A 12,918-nucleotide genomic window follows, 5' to 3' on the forward strand; every position below is an offset into this window, starting at 1 on the left:
GCCGCCTCTGGCCCCTCCCTCCTCGCCGAATGCTGCACCCTACACGGCTGCCCCACCGGCTCCGCGAAAATAACCCACGCGTACGAACTTCCGTGTCAATACGTCATCCATGCCGTGGGGCCGATCTACCACGTTGCGAGACGGGAGCGGGTGGGGCTGGAGGCCGAATTATTGCGGGGGTGTTATCGGCGGAGTTTGGAACTGGCGGCTGAGGCTGCGGAAAGGGGGAAGAGGGGAAGGGAAGCGTGGCGTTCAGTTGTCTGAGCACGGGCGTGTACGGGTACCCCGCTACCGAGGCGGCGGAGGTCGCGATTAAGGAGGTGAGGCGGTGGTTGGAGGGCGAGGGAAAGGGGAAGTTGGAGAGAGTGGTGTTTTGCGTATTTGAGGCGAAAGATGAGAGGGCGTATCGGGAGTGGTTGCCACGTGTTTTCCCACCCGCGCCGGAGGATTCGCCCGAGCGGGAGAGTACGAAGGGTCAAGGGGAGGGGGAGGATACAAAGCAGGAAGCGGTTGAAGAATCTGCCGTGCTTGTCCCGCAGAACGAGGACGGGGGCGAGGAGCCGTCCCCGAAGAAAGCGAAGACAGAAGCTCAATCTCAGGACACCGCGGCGGCGAAGGATGAGTGGGAAGCTGTGGAAAAGCCGCACACACCCATCCCCGTGGAGCAGGCAATGGATAAAAGCCAGGAAATGAGCGAGGAAGGGGAGAAAGTGGAGCCGGAGAGTTTGGGGGATAGTGATGGGGAGAAGGTCGAGCGGCCGAAGGAGGAGGAGAAGGGCGGTTTTGAGATTGTGGATCCGATGGGGAAGGCCGAGGAGGAGAAGGCGGTGGGAGTAAATACGCTGATGAAGGACTGGTAGAGGGGGGATGCAGGAGGGGGGAGGGACTTAGATTGGATGAAGGGATATGCTCATAACAGCGAAGGCGTTCAGGAGTCCGAAAGTGACGATACGCGGATTTATTCTGGATGATGCCAACAAAGGTAGCTCTCTAAACACATCTATACTGAACCAACTTCCACTATAATAACCCCACCTCTTTGCTGAAGTACTTCGAGAACCCACCCCGTCCAGCCTTCATCTTCATTCCCTCTTTTCTCCTACATCTATCCACCCACCTGCATTTGCTCGTGCCCTACTCAATCCAAACCCGCTCCATCCATCGACGGAGCGGGGCAGTCCCAGCAGGCAGGTCACAGAACACTAGTCCCTTCATCACCGTGACGGTCTCATGCAGCGCAAAAGCGGGCACCGATAGCACGTCGTTACAAGCCAGAGTGCCAGTCACGAAGAGCTAGCTCAATTGACGGACACCCTTGCGCTTGCGTGGTGTCTGTACTGCTTCATCCATCCAAGCACCATCCATCTCAGAAGCCAAAACCATCGGAAGCATAGCTCATTGCCGTGATTCTTTCTTCCTCTCTTTCTCTCAGAAAAGGGTCGGTCGCCGGAAGGGGGGGGAGGTTCAGCTCTCCGGCCTGGCCCTCCACCGCGTCAACTCCATAGCCCAGCTATCCACCCACGCGCGCTCCTTCCACGTGGTGCCCTTCGGGTTGACGAGCTCAATCAACGGCGTTTCTGCATCCATCGCTTTCATATCGTACTCGAAACTCTTATACGCCGTTTTGACAGGTTTTGTCACCGCGTCCCCAGCCCCAGCCCCTGCGGCCCCCTCCTCAAACCTCTCCCTCCCACCCCCTCCCCCTTCAACAGCAGACTCCCCAACACTCAAATCCCCCACCGTCTCATAAAGATCCGCCAGCGCAACTAATTGCGCATCCTCGCCCAGCCCCTCCCCGCAGAGCACGCGGCCCTCTCTGATCATAGCCGCTGTAACGTCGCCGCCTTCATCGCCAATCCGCACCTGCCGCCCCTGCACCCCTAGATCAATAAACTCGTACTCGACATCCTCTTCGTGAAGGTAGCGACCGATGAGAACATCCTCCCGCTCGCCGAAGATTGGGTTCTCGCGATGCCGCTGCGCGAGGGCGGAGACGAGCGGCCAGGTGAGTGTGTAGAAGGCGCTTTGCGGGAAGCGGTGGGGGATGTCGGGACGGGTGGGGGAGCCGGCGCGGGCGATGAGGGTGTGCGGGTGCGCGACGAGGTTGGGTTCGGCTTCTGCTGGTGGTGGGGGGGATGGTGGTTGGGGTGGGAGGGTCGTGGTGTTAGTGGAGGCCGTTGTCGAATTGATCGCGGCGGGTTTGGCGGCAGGAGCAGGCTGCTCGTCTGCATGGAGGAAAGGGTGGATGAACTCGTTGTAGAATCTGGTGATGTAGATGTAGCTCTGGGTATCGACCTTCGAGACGAACTTTGGCGGCTCGCCGCGATAGCTGGGCGATGAGGGGTCAGCCGTCTGCAGCAAGTCCACGAAGTAGTCGTTCATCTTCCGCGTGTTGGCGTTGTAGTTGGTGGCTTCCAGCTGCTCTAAGATGTGGATGTCGCCGTGCGTTGCGGTTTCCCGCTCGATCACGTCCCTCCATTCGCGTTTTGGATGGCCGAGCAGGAAGACGACTTCGAAGAGGTCGGGGTTGTCTTTTGTGAAGAGGGATATGTAGGTGTTGCGGATTAGCATGCGACGCTGGACTTCGTGAACGTGCGAGGAGACCACGATGAGCCATGGCGCTCGAGGTTTTGGAGGGGCGGGTTTGCTGTCTGTGCTCTGTTGAAGAGATAGAGCCTTCGCGGAGGGGCTGATGACATTCTGTGGGGAGATTTCTCCGGCGATTGGTTCGACGGAGGTGAGGGGGGAGGTATGTTCATCTAATTCGACGGCATGGCTTGGTGGATAGACCACTTGACCGCGCGTTGAGGTGGTGAGGTGAGGGTGGTTGAGGTAGAGGAGGAGGGCACCGCAGAGCAGTATCAAAGTGCCATAGATGACGCGGTGATTGATCCGTTTCCGATTGACGAGAGGTGTGATGTAGTGAGCGTGGACTGATCTTGTCATTTCAACGACGACCAGCACCGAAGACTCCGTCCTCGCTCTAATTTCGTCCATCAGCGTCCTGTCCAGATCGAGTGTCTCCCCCTTTTCCTCGCCTTCTGTCAACAACTTTTCTGACTCCATGCTTTCTACCACTTGCTTCTCATATTGATTCTACATTATAGATGTAGAAGGACAAGTATTGCATCAGGTCAATAGATGTCCAACTTGCTCTGCCTCAAGTGGGCGCCAACCATTCTGAAACGCGCATGGAAGATTGATCGAGGACGCTCAAACGTGCCGCTTCGTCGCATGTCAGATTATTGTTGGTGACCTAATCTTATATGCTACTTCCCCAGCCACCATCTTGCTTCTAATTACGGCGCTTTCCAAATGAGTCCTACGGGTGGTGTCTTGTGCGTTCATGGGCATGGCTCGTCGTCACAGAATGGCCCAGCAATAGTGGAAACTAGAACGGGAAGACTTGGGTATATTCTATATGCATTCAACCAACAGACTCGCTAAAATCATTCCTCCAAGCTGCATCGTCCTTGACTTGCGTATCAGTATATCGATCAATTCCCTTGATAAGACTTTCCTCTGCCACCGCCGTCTCATATGTGGCAAAAAGCTCAGTGTAATCCTCCTCCTGATTTTGCTCTGTCGTTGAGCCTTTCTTTGCATTGCTCTCGGACTCTGCTTTCATTTCCTCCTTGACCCTTGCAAACATGTTCGCAGCAGCCAGGAACTCATCATCCGCCTTCAACATGTGCCCCACAAGCATCTTGCCACTTCTAATGTCTTCATCCGTCATATCTTTCTCAGCGGTCAGATCATGGTGCCGGTTCTGCGTCCAGTCGAGGAACGTGTACGTAATCCTCTCTTCGAATAGATACCGCCCGATTAAGATGTCTTCGTGCTGTCCGAAGATTGTTCGCTCTTTGTGTGCCGTCGCGATGGCTTCGACCAGTGGCCAAGAAAGGGTGTAGAATGAGCCTTGCGCGTACGGATGCGGATCGTTCTCCCACTTGATCTTGTAGCCAAGGTACGTGCGATCCGAAGAAGTGTATTCGCCCCCAGCAGGCGCATCATCATCAAGCAATCGCTGGAACATGATCTCTTCATACATGCGATCGATATTCGGGAAGGCGTCTGTGTCGACCTTGCTCACGTATTTCGGGTGCGATCCAGAAGCAGTGGCCTGGTCGACCACATGAGCAAGCCAATCACACGATTTGCGAGTGTTTGCATTGTGCCTATCATCTTCAAGGTCTTCCAGAATGACTAGATCGTTGTACACCTCATTCTCCCTTTCGATGATCTTTTGCCATTGATTTGCTGGTCGAGCGAGTACGAAGACTGTCTCGATATCCTCGTGGTCTTTGGTCCAGGTCTGCCATGTATTTCGGATGAGCATGCGCCGGCCCACGTCTTCGGTGCTCACGGAGACACCGATCAGCCAAGCCCCCTTACGAGGTGTCTTTTGGCTGGGTAAGGCCACCACTTGCCCGGGGTCAAAGTCTTCTCCTTGTGATATCGAGGTCAGCTCCAATGGATCCGCTTGCGGTGTTGAGTCCCTGGAAACGCGGTTTGAATGGAAGTCGTATGGCAATGGAAGTGGATCATTGAAACCGGAAAGTGGATGGTCGTGACCTCCGATCTTGTTCAGATGAGGTGTGAGTATGTTGGTACTGAAACTGAGGCAGAATAGAAGAGTACCACAAAGGAAGAAGAAGGTGATGAATAGTATGCGCGGATGTGAGAGGTGGGTAGTGAGGTCTTGCATCGTTTTTGTCACTCATCAAAGCCTTGACGCAACCTCGTCCTCATGATAGCCTATCGCATCGTGACGATCCTTGAATATTTTGCAGTGTCTCTTGAACAATGGTATCGATCGCAGCACGCACTATTTCTTGCCCCAGAATAGTTGCCTTGAAGTTGAGATGTCAAGAAATCATGTCCAGACTACCAGCGAAGATTGTGTTTCAGCGGCACACGACAGGCGTTTTTTACCCGATAGCAGGTATACCTCCACTACGAGGAGATTGAAACACCCCCGTCGGGCCAAAGTAAAGTGAGACACCAACAATGATACAAAAGCGGTCCAGGCTTCCAGCAATGCCTCTAACCAAGTACCCTCCATCTCAGAAAATGTCTCACGTCAGCCCTGAAACCAAAATATCTCCGCTGGGCGCGTGCACGGGACCCTCATGGATGATTCCAGACTCCAGAGGGAGGGTCTGCCTTATTCGAAGTTCAAGATCAGTTATGTCGCCCGCCTACACCCGCCGGGATTGGTGAACAGATCCGATTGTGAGTGGTGGAGTATGGCGTCGTACATGATGAGTGATTATGACAGGAACGATCGAGCACCAACCAACAAACGAACTGTCTTCCTACCCGGCATAGCAATAAATTGACCCCCCTTTTCTGACTTGCATGAGGAGCGGCGTTGATCCCGCACTGCCATCTCTTACTCAGCACTATATCCAATCATCCGTTATTGGCATTGAATGTTGATACATTGACCTTACCATTTCATGAATGGTACTCTTCCTCATCAGAGCGCGCTCAATCCACGATTCTACATCCCAAAATTCCAGTAAATCTGACCACAAGGATCGCAAATCTCTACGATTCGGCCGCGTCCTTGTAATCTGGAGAATTGCGCAAAGCAACTAGCGCGGCGCGTCGATGTTTCAACTGCGCCGTTGCCGCCTTTGATTCCTGGCTGTAAATCCGCCATAGCCTCACCATGCAAAGCTTAACTCTGACGTAGGATCCTATTGAAGGACTTTGTTTCAAGATGATATGTTAATCAGGTGCTCGTGCCGCAAATGTTATCTCTTTGATACTGTAAGGACGCCAATGCATCCATTAGCACCGTCACACTGTCGTTCCCTTGCACTGATGTCCTCAACGTATCAAAGATATCTTTGCCAAGCCGAAATTTCCTTTTTTCGGCTTGGCATTCCCACTGCAAGCTTGAGCTTGTTCAATTGAGATGCAGCAACGCCACTTGGGCTTGCCGTCTTCTACGCCATGCACGTCCGGTGTGGGACGCTCAGCCCTCTAGTACACCAGCTCGCTCTCACTCCGAAGACTGTGCTTAGTTGGAACTATGCTTGCGTAAGCTAGAGAGACTGTCACGAACGCCTATCTCGCAGGATCGTTTGTTGCAATCGATGCTGCTTATGGCCAAGAGCACCGCCTGCAAGCAGTCTTTTACTGTTTGCATCGCTTGTCCAACGCCACAGGCTATCCGTCTTTCACGTCTAGGGGTACATGTTGTCCACCGTTTCGGAAAAGGTTTGCTGGCCGTACGGCCTTGACCGACCTGCGCTGTTTGAGATTCGGGGGAGATCTCGGCCGCGAAGGGTAAAGCATGTTTTCTATCGGACAGTGCTGTCAGGTACTGAAATGTTAGTGAAGGGAAATCGTTGTTGATAGATTGAGGGAGGTATCCTGGGCTTATGTTATCATGTGGCGGGCTGCATCCATAGCACTGTCTCAGCCCGGACCTGCCTGTTGTATTCCAGGCACAGAATGACCTGCTAAAAGTATAAGACTCTCTGAAGAGGCTATGACTTCATTGATCTTTGTGCGAGTAGTGAGAGAAAGCTTGTCTTCGGTTGATCACTTACAGACGAAAAAGTACTAATCAGTGTTGGACCCGTTCGTCTGCAAGTCTTGCGGAAACGTCTTATCCACTGATAGGCGCATCTCTATTTCATGGATTTCCTCACCGTAATACACGATTTTCTTAAGCCCAGCGTGAACGTAATGCTTCTTTCCTGAAGCAAAGCTAACCTTGAGGGTTCTGCACGGAGACGGAAGATACGCATAATCTGCGAGCTGCCTCCAATTACATGCCTTTATCCTCATCGACAGAAGTTCGGAAGCAGGCGAGACGCTGACCCATGGCTCATAGCCATAGCCGAAGCCAAAGAGCAGCCAGAATTTTTTGAATTTAAGTGGATCTCTTTTGAAAATTGTAAGCTGGCCTCCAACGAAGTCGTGCAGACCCTGTGTGATCCACAGCCCAGTCGCAGTGTCACATAGGTTCTGGGGAGCTCGTTCTTCATTAGTGAATGCGCTGTTAAATTCATTGATGAGGAAATCGTGGCCATGCAAGCCGGGGGAGGACCTTATGAGACCTGGATCGAGGCTTTTGGTGAAAAAAAACTGCTTGTTCTCCGCATATTTATCAATTGCATTGTTTCTCAGCACCCGTTCGTTCCACTTAGCTACACTATCAGGTAATGCTCTGACATAGACACCCGCACCCTGATGTTGCAGGTAGATTGCGAGTCTCATATTAGAGTGTTTCGACTCGAAACAATTCAATTCCAAGAAGCACAAATGACTTTTTTGGTCATAATGCAGCAGTGTGTGAAGTTTAAGACCTTTATTAGTAAGTGCAAAATCAGGTGCGAATCTGAGCTCGTTGATATGTTCTACGTCACTACTCTCCCTGAACTCGAATGGATGACCGGCAAAACAACCACGTACTGAGGGTTGATCTGTTGTGCCCTCGGCTTGCCACCCCAAAATTGACAGGTCGTTTGTGTTTCTTACTATTTCTTCTTGAAGTCGTGTGTAAGCTCGTGCACCTTCTCCATACAGTAGAGCTAAGTTGATGCCAAAGATACCCAGTAAGCAGTAGGCTGTATCCTCGATTCGAGTCGTCACTCGATTTGATGCCCATGACATCCTCTTTGCGATGGGCATGCTCTCAAGCATTTGTTCCAAATTATGATTTGGTTGATGTAAGATCTCCTGTCCAATGCCAGTGATTCCCTCCAAATCCCGGTACAAGTCTGCTTTTGTCCCGATCAAGTTCCAGTCCCGGTCGTAGAAACGGACACTGGTTGGAGCAATCAGCTCTTGAAGTGTCCAACCTCGCTTGAACCACCTTGAATCTTTCATCTGAGCGCTATGATCCAAAGAATCATGGTCAGCCAGATAAGCATAGCAAACCTTGGCATCACGGTACCAAACGAACATCGAATTAATCGCTTCCGATAACTCAGCACTACTTGACTTGTCAATGCAGCATGTGTCGATCCAGGCAAAATTAAGGCCGTCGTCTTGTGCTAGACGACAGACTTGCTCGATCTTTCTCCAACCTTTCTTTTCTTTCGACTTTGCCAGGTCACCTGAGAAGTCATTGTACAAGACTTCCTCGTTCTCTTCCCACGTATGAGACAAAATGGCATATTCGACCTGCCTATGGTCTACGAATTCTTCTAGCAACAGCGTCCGGCAATTGATAAGTCGCATTTTAAATGGGCCAAATTCACCACGAAATGGCCAGTGAAGAAGTCAGACACAAGGGCACGTTTCAAGTGTCACTGCTAGCACAGTGCACGATTCTAGACCTTCTTTGAACCAAATTATCTTGGTGCTGAGCAGATGAGCGAACAGTAGTACCGAGACTTCGAAACCCAGGCTCTGCATATGCTCTGCGAGAAATGAGTACACTCCACGTGCATAAAATATTACAAACTATAGATACCAGTGACAAATGTTCAGATTGACGCCTAGCCCGTAGCGTGGTGATAGAAATGTTGTGAGAAACAATATGAGCAGGCAAGGAGTCTCTCGGATTAAAGTTCATGCGCACCGAAAAACAACTTGTCCTAGAGACTAGAATGAGTTTGGTAACGATAAGCACTTTCGGCTGACGAGGCGTCAATCTTTTTTATAAGATATTTAAATACGGAGTCGATTACCAGGCTGCCATCCGAAGGGTAAAGGTTGCGGAAGTTCAGACAAGATACGTTGGTGAAGTGACAAGGCTGAAGCTGAGGGGCACTCGACGCAATCATGCATTAGTCGAGGAGCACAGCCTACAAACGACCTTGTTCAAGTAACTGCCTCTACCGTCCACATGTTGAGTTTAAATGGCTTACCAGCCTGGATCTGATATCTCCATAACCACAGTCCTTTTCAAAACTAATCAAATGAGCCCAAACGACATATGCCGGGGAATTGGCGACTAGCAACGACGAAATGATAGAGCTATGCCCATGGAACGAGCGCCGCCTTCCTCGCGAAATGTACGTCAAGTTCTTTGTCATGCATTTCGTGGTCATTGGAGCGTACAGCCATCTCAGGCACCTGCGTCGCGAAAAGTACAGCATTCCCATGTATGTCTTTCTCATCGCAGCCCCGCTTGCGGGACTATCTATGATTCTTATGCCTCTTCTTGTAATTTTGATTCAATTGATTGTAACGCGCGGGGACGGCGTTGCTATTCGGAAGTCAATGGGCATACTCTTGGGACGCCTGCCCTTGGACAAAAGCGTAGAGTTCTGTGCGAAGCAAAAGGCTCGTGCATATGCAGAGGACTTAAGGAGGCGGTGCTCCGAGGAGCCAAAGTATGATGATTACAAAGCTGCTATTGTGGCCAGCCAAGGGGAATACCGCGAAGCAACCGCTGATTTCGTCGAGAATTTGCCCCGTGGCGTTGACGTCGAGACTTTCACTGAGTCCCCAGACGTGAAGAGATTCCAGGGCGCATTCGAAAAGATGATTTTCAATAAGCTGATGCTGACGGCCCTGGACGACTCCGTTTCCGAAGCGACCGAAAACGAAGACAACACAGTATCCTCCGAGACGCAAGGGGACGAACCTACTACTACGACAGACCTTTCGCCGCTCATTCGCGAGAAGAAAGCAGCACCTTTCACGGCTCCCGTCCCTCTCAATGGCCTGCCCGAGCCAGTGAAGACTCAGGCGAGAGAGCTAAGAGAGAAACGCAGAGAACTACAGAAGTGGATAGACGCAGAGCTCGCTCGCTTCCCTCTGAACGCTGATGAGGAAGCGGAAGCACTAGAGGACATCTCGCCCAAACCATTTGCACTGACTTCCCAGCTTGTGCGAAGTGTCATCATCCAACTCGCCTTACTCTCACAAAGCGCTACATCCATCTGGCTTTTCTTCAGACGTGTGAGTCACGGGAGCGACGCACTTTATGACCACAGATTGCTGCAGCTGTCTATTCTCGGGGCATGCGTCTCACTAATGAATATCGTGTCAATCGTTATACAGCCACACTACCCTCTGCAAGACAACAATGAAGATAAAAGGATGGATTGGGTCTATTACCTGCGGATAGGGGCCATTCGGGAACAAAACATCGTGGAAGACATCTACAAGGAAGTCTCGGAAGACCCTGCGAAAAGAGGTATCAACAACGAGATAATGCAGGCCATAGCTTCAATACTCACGGAAATCATTTTCGAGCTCCTTGGCCTGTATTTCATAACACTTGCCGCGACCAAGATTGGCTTGAGATGCGGTTCTCCAGTTGATTTCCTCGACGGTGTCGGGGGCGTATGTCTCCGACTGACATCGACCATCATGGAGTCATTCTGGTCTTTCATACCGGCTTTAATGGCCCTGGCAAGAAGAGTCACGCCCTTTCGTGGCGAATTCTGGAAAACAGCACTGCGAAGATATCGTTGGACTTTTTTTCTCGCAACGCTCTTCTGCGCTTTCTCGGCGACTAGTGTCCTTCTGCCGTCAGCATATTGGGCTGCAAGCTGGAGTCAGAGCCTACTGGATAGTGTGCAGCAGCTTATAGCTCTCTTCAGCATACCTCCAGATTCACAGGACTATCGGAACGCTGCATGTATCCTCACGAAAAGCTTATCCGACGTGGCGAGTAATGCTAGCAATGTACCCTTCATCAACAACTCGCTGCTGAAGCCGTCTGGAAACACCACTGAGCTTGATGGGGGCGTCACGTATCTTAGTTGCACACTCTTTCCGGATTGGAGCAGAATATGGACATTTGGACACATACCATCTAGCTTCCCGTGCCCTGAAGCTTGGAAAGATCCGGTAGCCGACTATGTCTGGTGGCTTGCGTGAGAATGACGAAACAGAGTTCTTCAGTCGGCATCTCGTTTTCAAGGGCTAGGGAATTTTCAACCAGGATTCTCGCTTAACACATTTCTAGAGCCTGCTGGCATGACACAGCGTGAAATCAGAATCGTTCAACTCTAGCTGGGAAAGACTGGCTGTAGAACGAATCAGTACTGAGCGGTTCACTCGCTATGACTGCTCTGGAGCTTCGAACCGACGCTAGAGGCTTTAATTCCGGCCAAAGACGAGGGAGATGGGTGTTGAGGAATGTCGGAATCGTATCAATCTAAGCAGGTAAAGGGGGCGCCAAGAGAGAGGCGAGGATTCCAGGAGAAGGAGGGTGTAAGAAGATGGGAAGGAGAGTTGGAGTGAGAAGATTTTCTGAATGGGTGAGCCTGGGGAATATCGCGCGGGGTGGTCACGCGAACACTGAACATGAAAGCATAGAATGGACACGCACCCAAACGCTGATGATGGTGAAGGTGGTCGAATGGCCGATTGATACGCAACAGGCAATGCAAGTGGGCTTCTCGAAAAGCCAAGATAGTTCTGGCGGGTAGTAGGACACCAGAAGAACTCAGGCGGTGGGAAATTCTATTATTTCGCATACCTTTCGTCCAGATCATCAACATCCCCTACCCCCAGTTCAGGCACGCGCCTCTTATATATCCCCCTGCACAGGCCCCTCATCACTCTCACTCTCACTCTCATCCCCACTAACCTCCGCATTCTCCCGCTCCTTCTTCGCCATCAAATCCTGCAGTTCCGCATCATCGCTCTCCGTAACCGCCTTCGGCGCCATCTTAACAATACAACTGCCCCTCTGGCCCTCAATCTCCTTCTTTACCCCCTCAATCGCTCTCTCCAGCGTCTTTATCCCCGTCTCTTTCTCCAAGCACTGCGACGTCAGGACATAAAGGGGTGGGCTCACTAATTTGACTTTCACGTTCGTTTCAGCGGTATTCTGCGCCTCGGCGGTGCGAAGGGCGGTTTTCACGGCGTCGATCCCTTCGTAGCCGAAACAGGTGACTTCGACGTCGGCGCGGACTTTGGTGGGTTGGGGGGTGAGGCGCTTGGAGATGTAGGATTGGAGTTCGTCTTTTACGGCTTCGGAGGGGAAGTCGATGTCGGACCAGACGTCGGGGTTGCTGTTGTGCACCACCTATCAGTACTTGTGCACGTGGGAAGAAAGGCGTGGGGAGGAGTGGGAGCGCACTTTATAGAGAGCTTGAAAGCGTCTACAGCATGTCCGTATCGCTTGTTCAGTGGCCAGCCAATATGTTGGTATAACGTTTCCATAGGCGTTCGCGTCTTCTCTGCGACGTGCCGCATGACTGATGCGACCATCTTGCCTTTGTTGTATCGCTCTTCGCATTTCACAATGTCTTCGGGGGAAACACGTCGTTTTGAGAGATCGATATAGCCTGCTTGCATTCAGTCTCTTCTCTCGGAATCACTGAGCCTCCTGAGTCTGGCAGACATACCCTTCTCCTTGTCCACCCTCAGCACAACCACCACTTCATTCCTCCCCACCCGGATGAGCTTTTGTATACTTCTTATCCGTCGCCGTGAGAGTTCGGATAGAAGAATCATGCCATCGATATTGCCGTATTCCATTAATTTGACGTAGGCGCCCATCTCTGCTATCTGGATGGGTGTGAGTCAGGCAATTCTGTGGAAAAGGTGGGGTGGTTCACTTGTTTGACCTGCGCATGCCATTAGCAAAGGAAGTTGTGTTATTCAAGGGCAAGAGTCGTACATTGACCATCACAAAGCTATCAATCTCCGGGAACTTGTCCTCATAGAAGCGACAACTTATTAACGACATTTTACGTTGTGCTTGTGTAGAAAGCCCGCTTGGGCGCTTGGTCGCACGCTGTTTTCCCGGTTGTAGATGGGTGAGATCTCTGTGCTAGATCGTGAATAGTCTGCTCGAAATTGTGGGAGATTCGCAGGAATCAGTAAGGCTTGAGTGGTTGTAGAAATTGAAAGGATAAAATGAATCATGCTCGAAGTCATTTTTGCGGGGCGGCATAAGTTCCGTCAATTTGCCCGCAAATCTACTGTGGCTTTAGCGGGCTCTCTCAGGGGTCTCAGGTACGGTTGACAATAATGTGCACC

The 12,918-nt window shown here is 51.4% G+C and overlaps 6 protein-coding genes across 6 annotated transcripts; 2 read left to right on the plus strand and 4 right to left on the minus strand.

The window, feature by feature from the left end:
- Window positions 1-29: 29 nt before the first annotated feature.
- On the plus strand, window positions 30-860 carry KY384_008790 (uncharacterized protein; the record flags this gene model as incomplete). Its single annotated transcript, XM_044817277.1, has 2 exons — window positions 30-80; window positions 225-860. The coding sequence occupies 2 exons, from the start codon at window positions 30-32 to the stop codon at window positions 858-860; spliced, it is 687 nt and encodes a 228-aa protein (XP_044665872.1).
- A 604-nt stretch (window positions 861-1,464) lies between these two features.
- On the minus strand, window positions 1,465-3,066 carry KY384_008791 (uncharacterized protein; the record flags this gene model as incomplete). The annotated part of the gene is made up of 1 exon (XM_044817278.1): window positions 1,465-3,066. One exon carries the CDS (start codon window positions 3,064-3,066, stop codon window positions 1,465-1,467), a length of 1,602 nt encoding a protein of 533 aa, XP_044665873.1.
- Window positions 3,067-3,427: 361 nt separating this feature from the next.
- On the minus strand, window positions 3,428-4,708 carry KY384_008792 (uncharacterized protein; the record flags this gene model as incomplete). The annotated part of the gene is made up of 1 exon (XM_044817279.1): window positions 3,428-4,708. One exon carries the CDS (start codon window positions 4,706-4,708, stop codon window positions 3,428-3,430), a length of 1,281 nt encoding a protein of 426 aa, XP_044665874.1.
- A 1,871-nt stretch (window positions 4,709-6,579) lies between these two features.
- On the minus strand, window positions 6,580-8,205 carry KY384_008793 (uncharacterized protein; the record flags this gene model as incomplete). The annotated part of the gene is made up of 1 exon (XM_044817280.1): window positions 6,580-8,205. The coding sequence occupies one exon, from the start codon at window positions 8,203-8,205 to the stop codon at window positions 6,580-6,582; it is 1,626 nt and encodes a 541-aa protein (XP_044665875.1).
- An 867-nt stretch (window positions 8,206-9,072) lies between these two features.
- Window positions 9,073-10,803, plus strand: KY384_008794 (uncharacterized protein; the record flags this gene model as incomplete). Its single annotated transcript, XM_044817281.1, has 1 exon — window positions 9,073-10,803. The coding sequence occupies one exon, from the start codon at window positions 9,073-9,075 to the stop codon at window positions 10,801-10,803; it is 1,731 nt and encodes a 576-aa protein (XP_044665876.1).
- A 655-nt stretch (window positions 10,804-11,458) lies between these two features.
- KY384_008795 (uncharacterized protein) lies at window positions 11,459-12,625 on the minus strand (the record flags this gene model as incomplete). Its single annotated transcript, XM_044817282.1, has 4 exons — window positions 11,459-11,945; window positions 12,014-12,221; window positions 12,282-12,444; window positions 12,557-12,625. The coding sequence occupies 4 exons, from the start codon at window positions 12,623-12,625 to the stop codon at window positions 11,459-11,461; spliced, it is 927 nt and encodes a 308-aa protein (XP_044665877.1).
- Window positions 12,626-12,918: the final 293 nt, after the last annotated feature.

The sequence above is a fragment of the Bacidia gigantensis genome, assembly GCF_019456465.1.
Source record: "Bacidia gigantensis strain McMullin 20006 chromosome Unknown contig_304, whole genome shotgun sequence".
Lineage (NCBI taxonomy): Eukaryota > Fungi > Ascomycota > Lecanoromycetes > Lecanorales > Ramalinaceae > Bacidia > Bacidia gigantensis.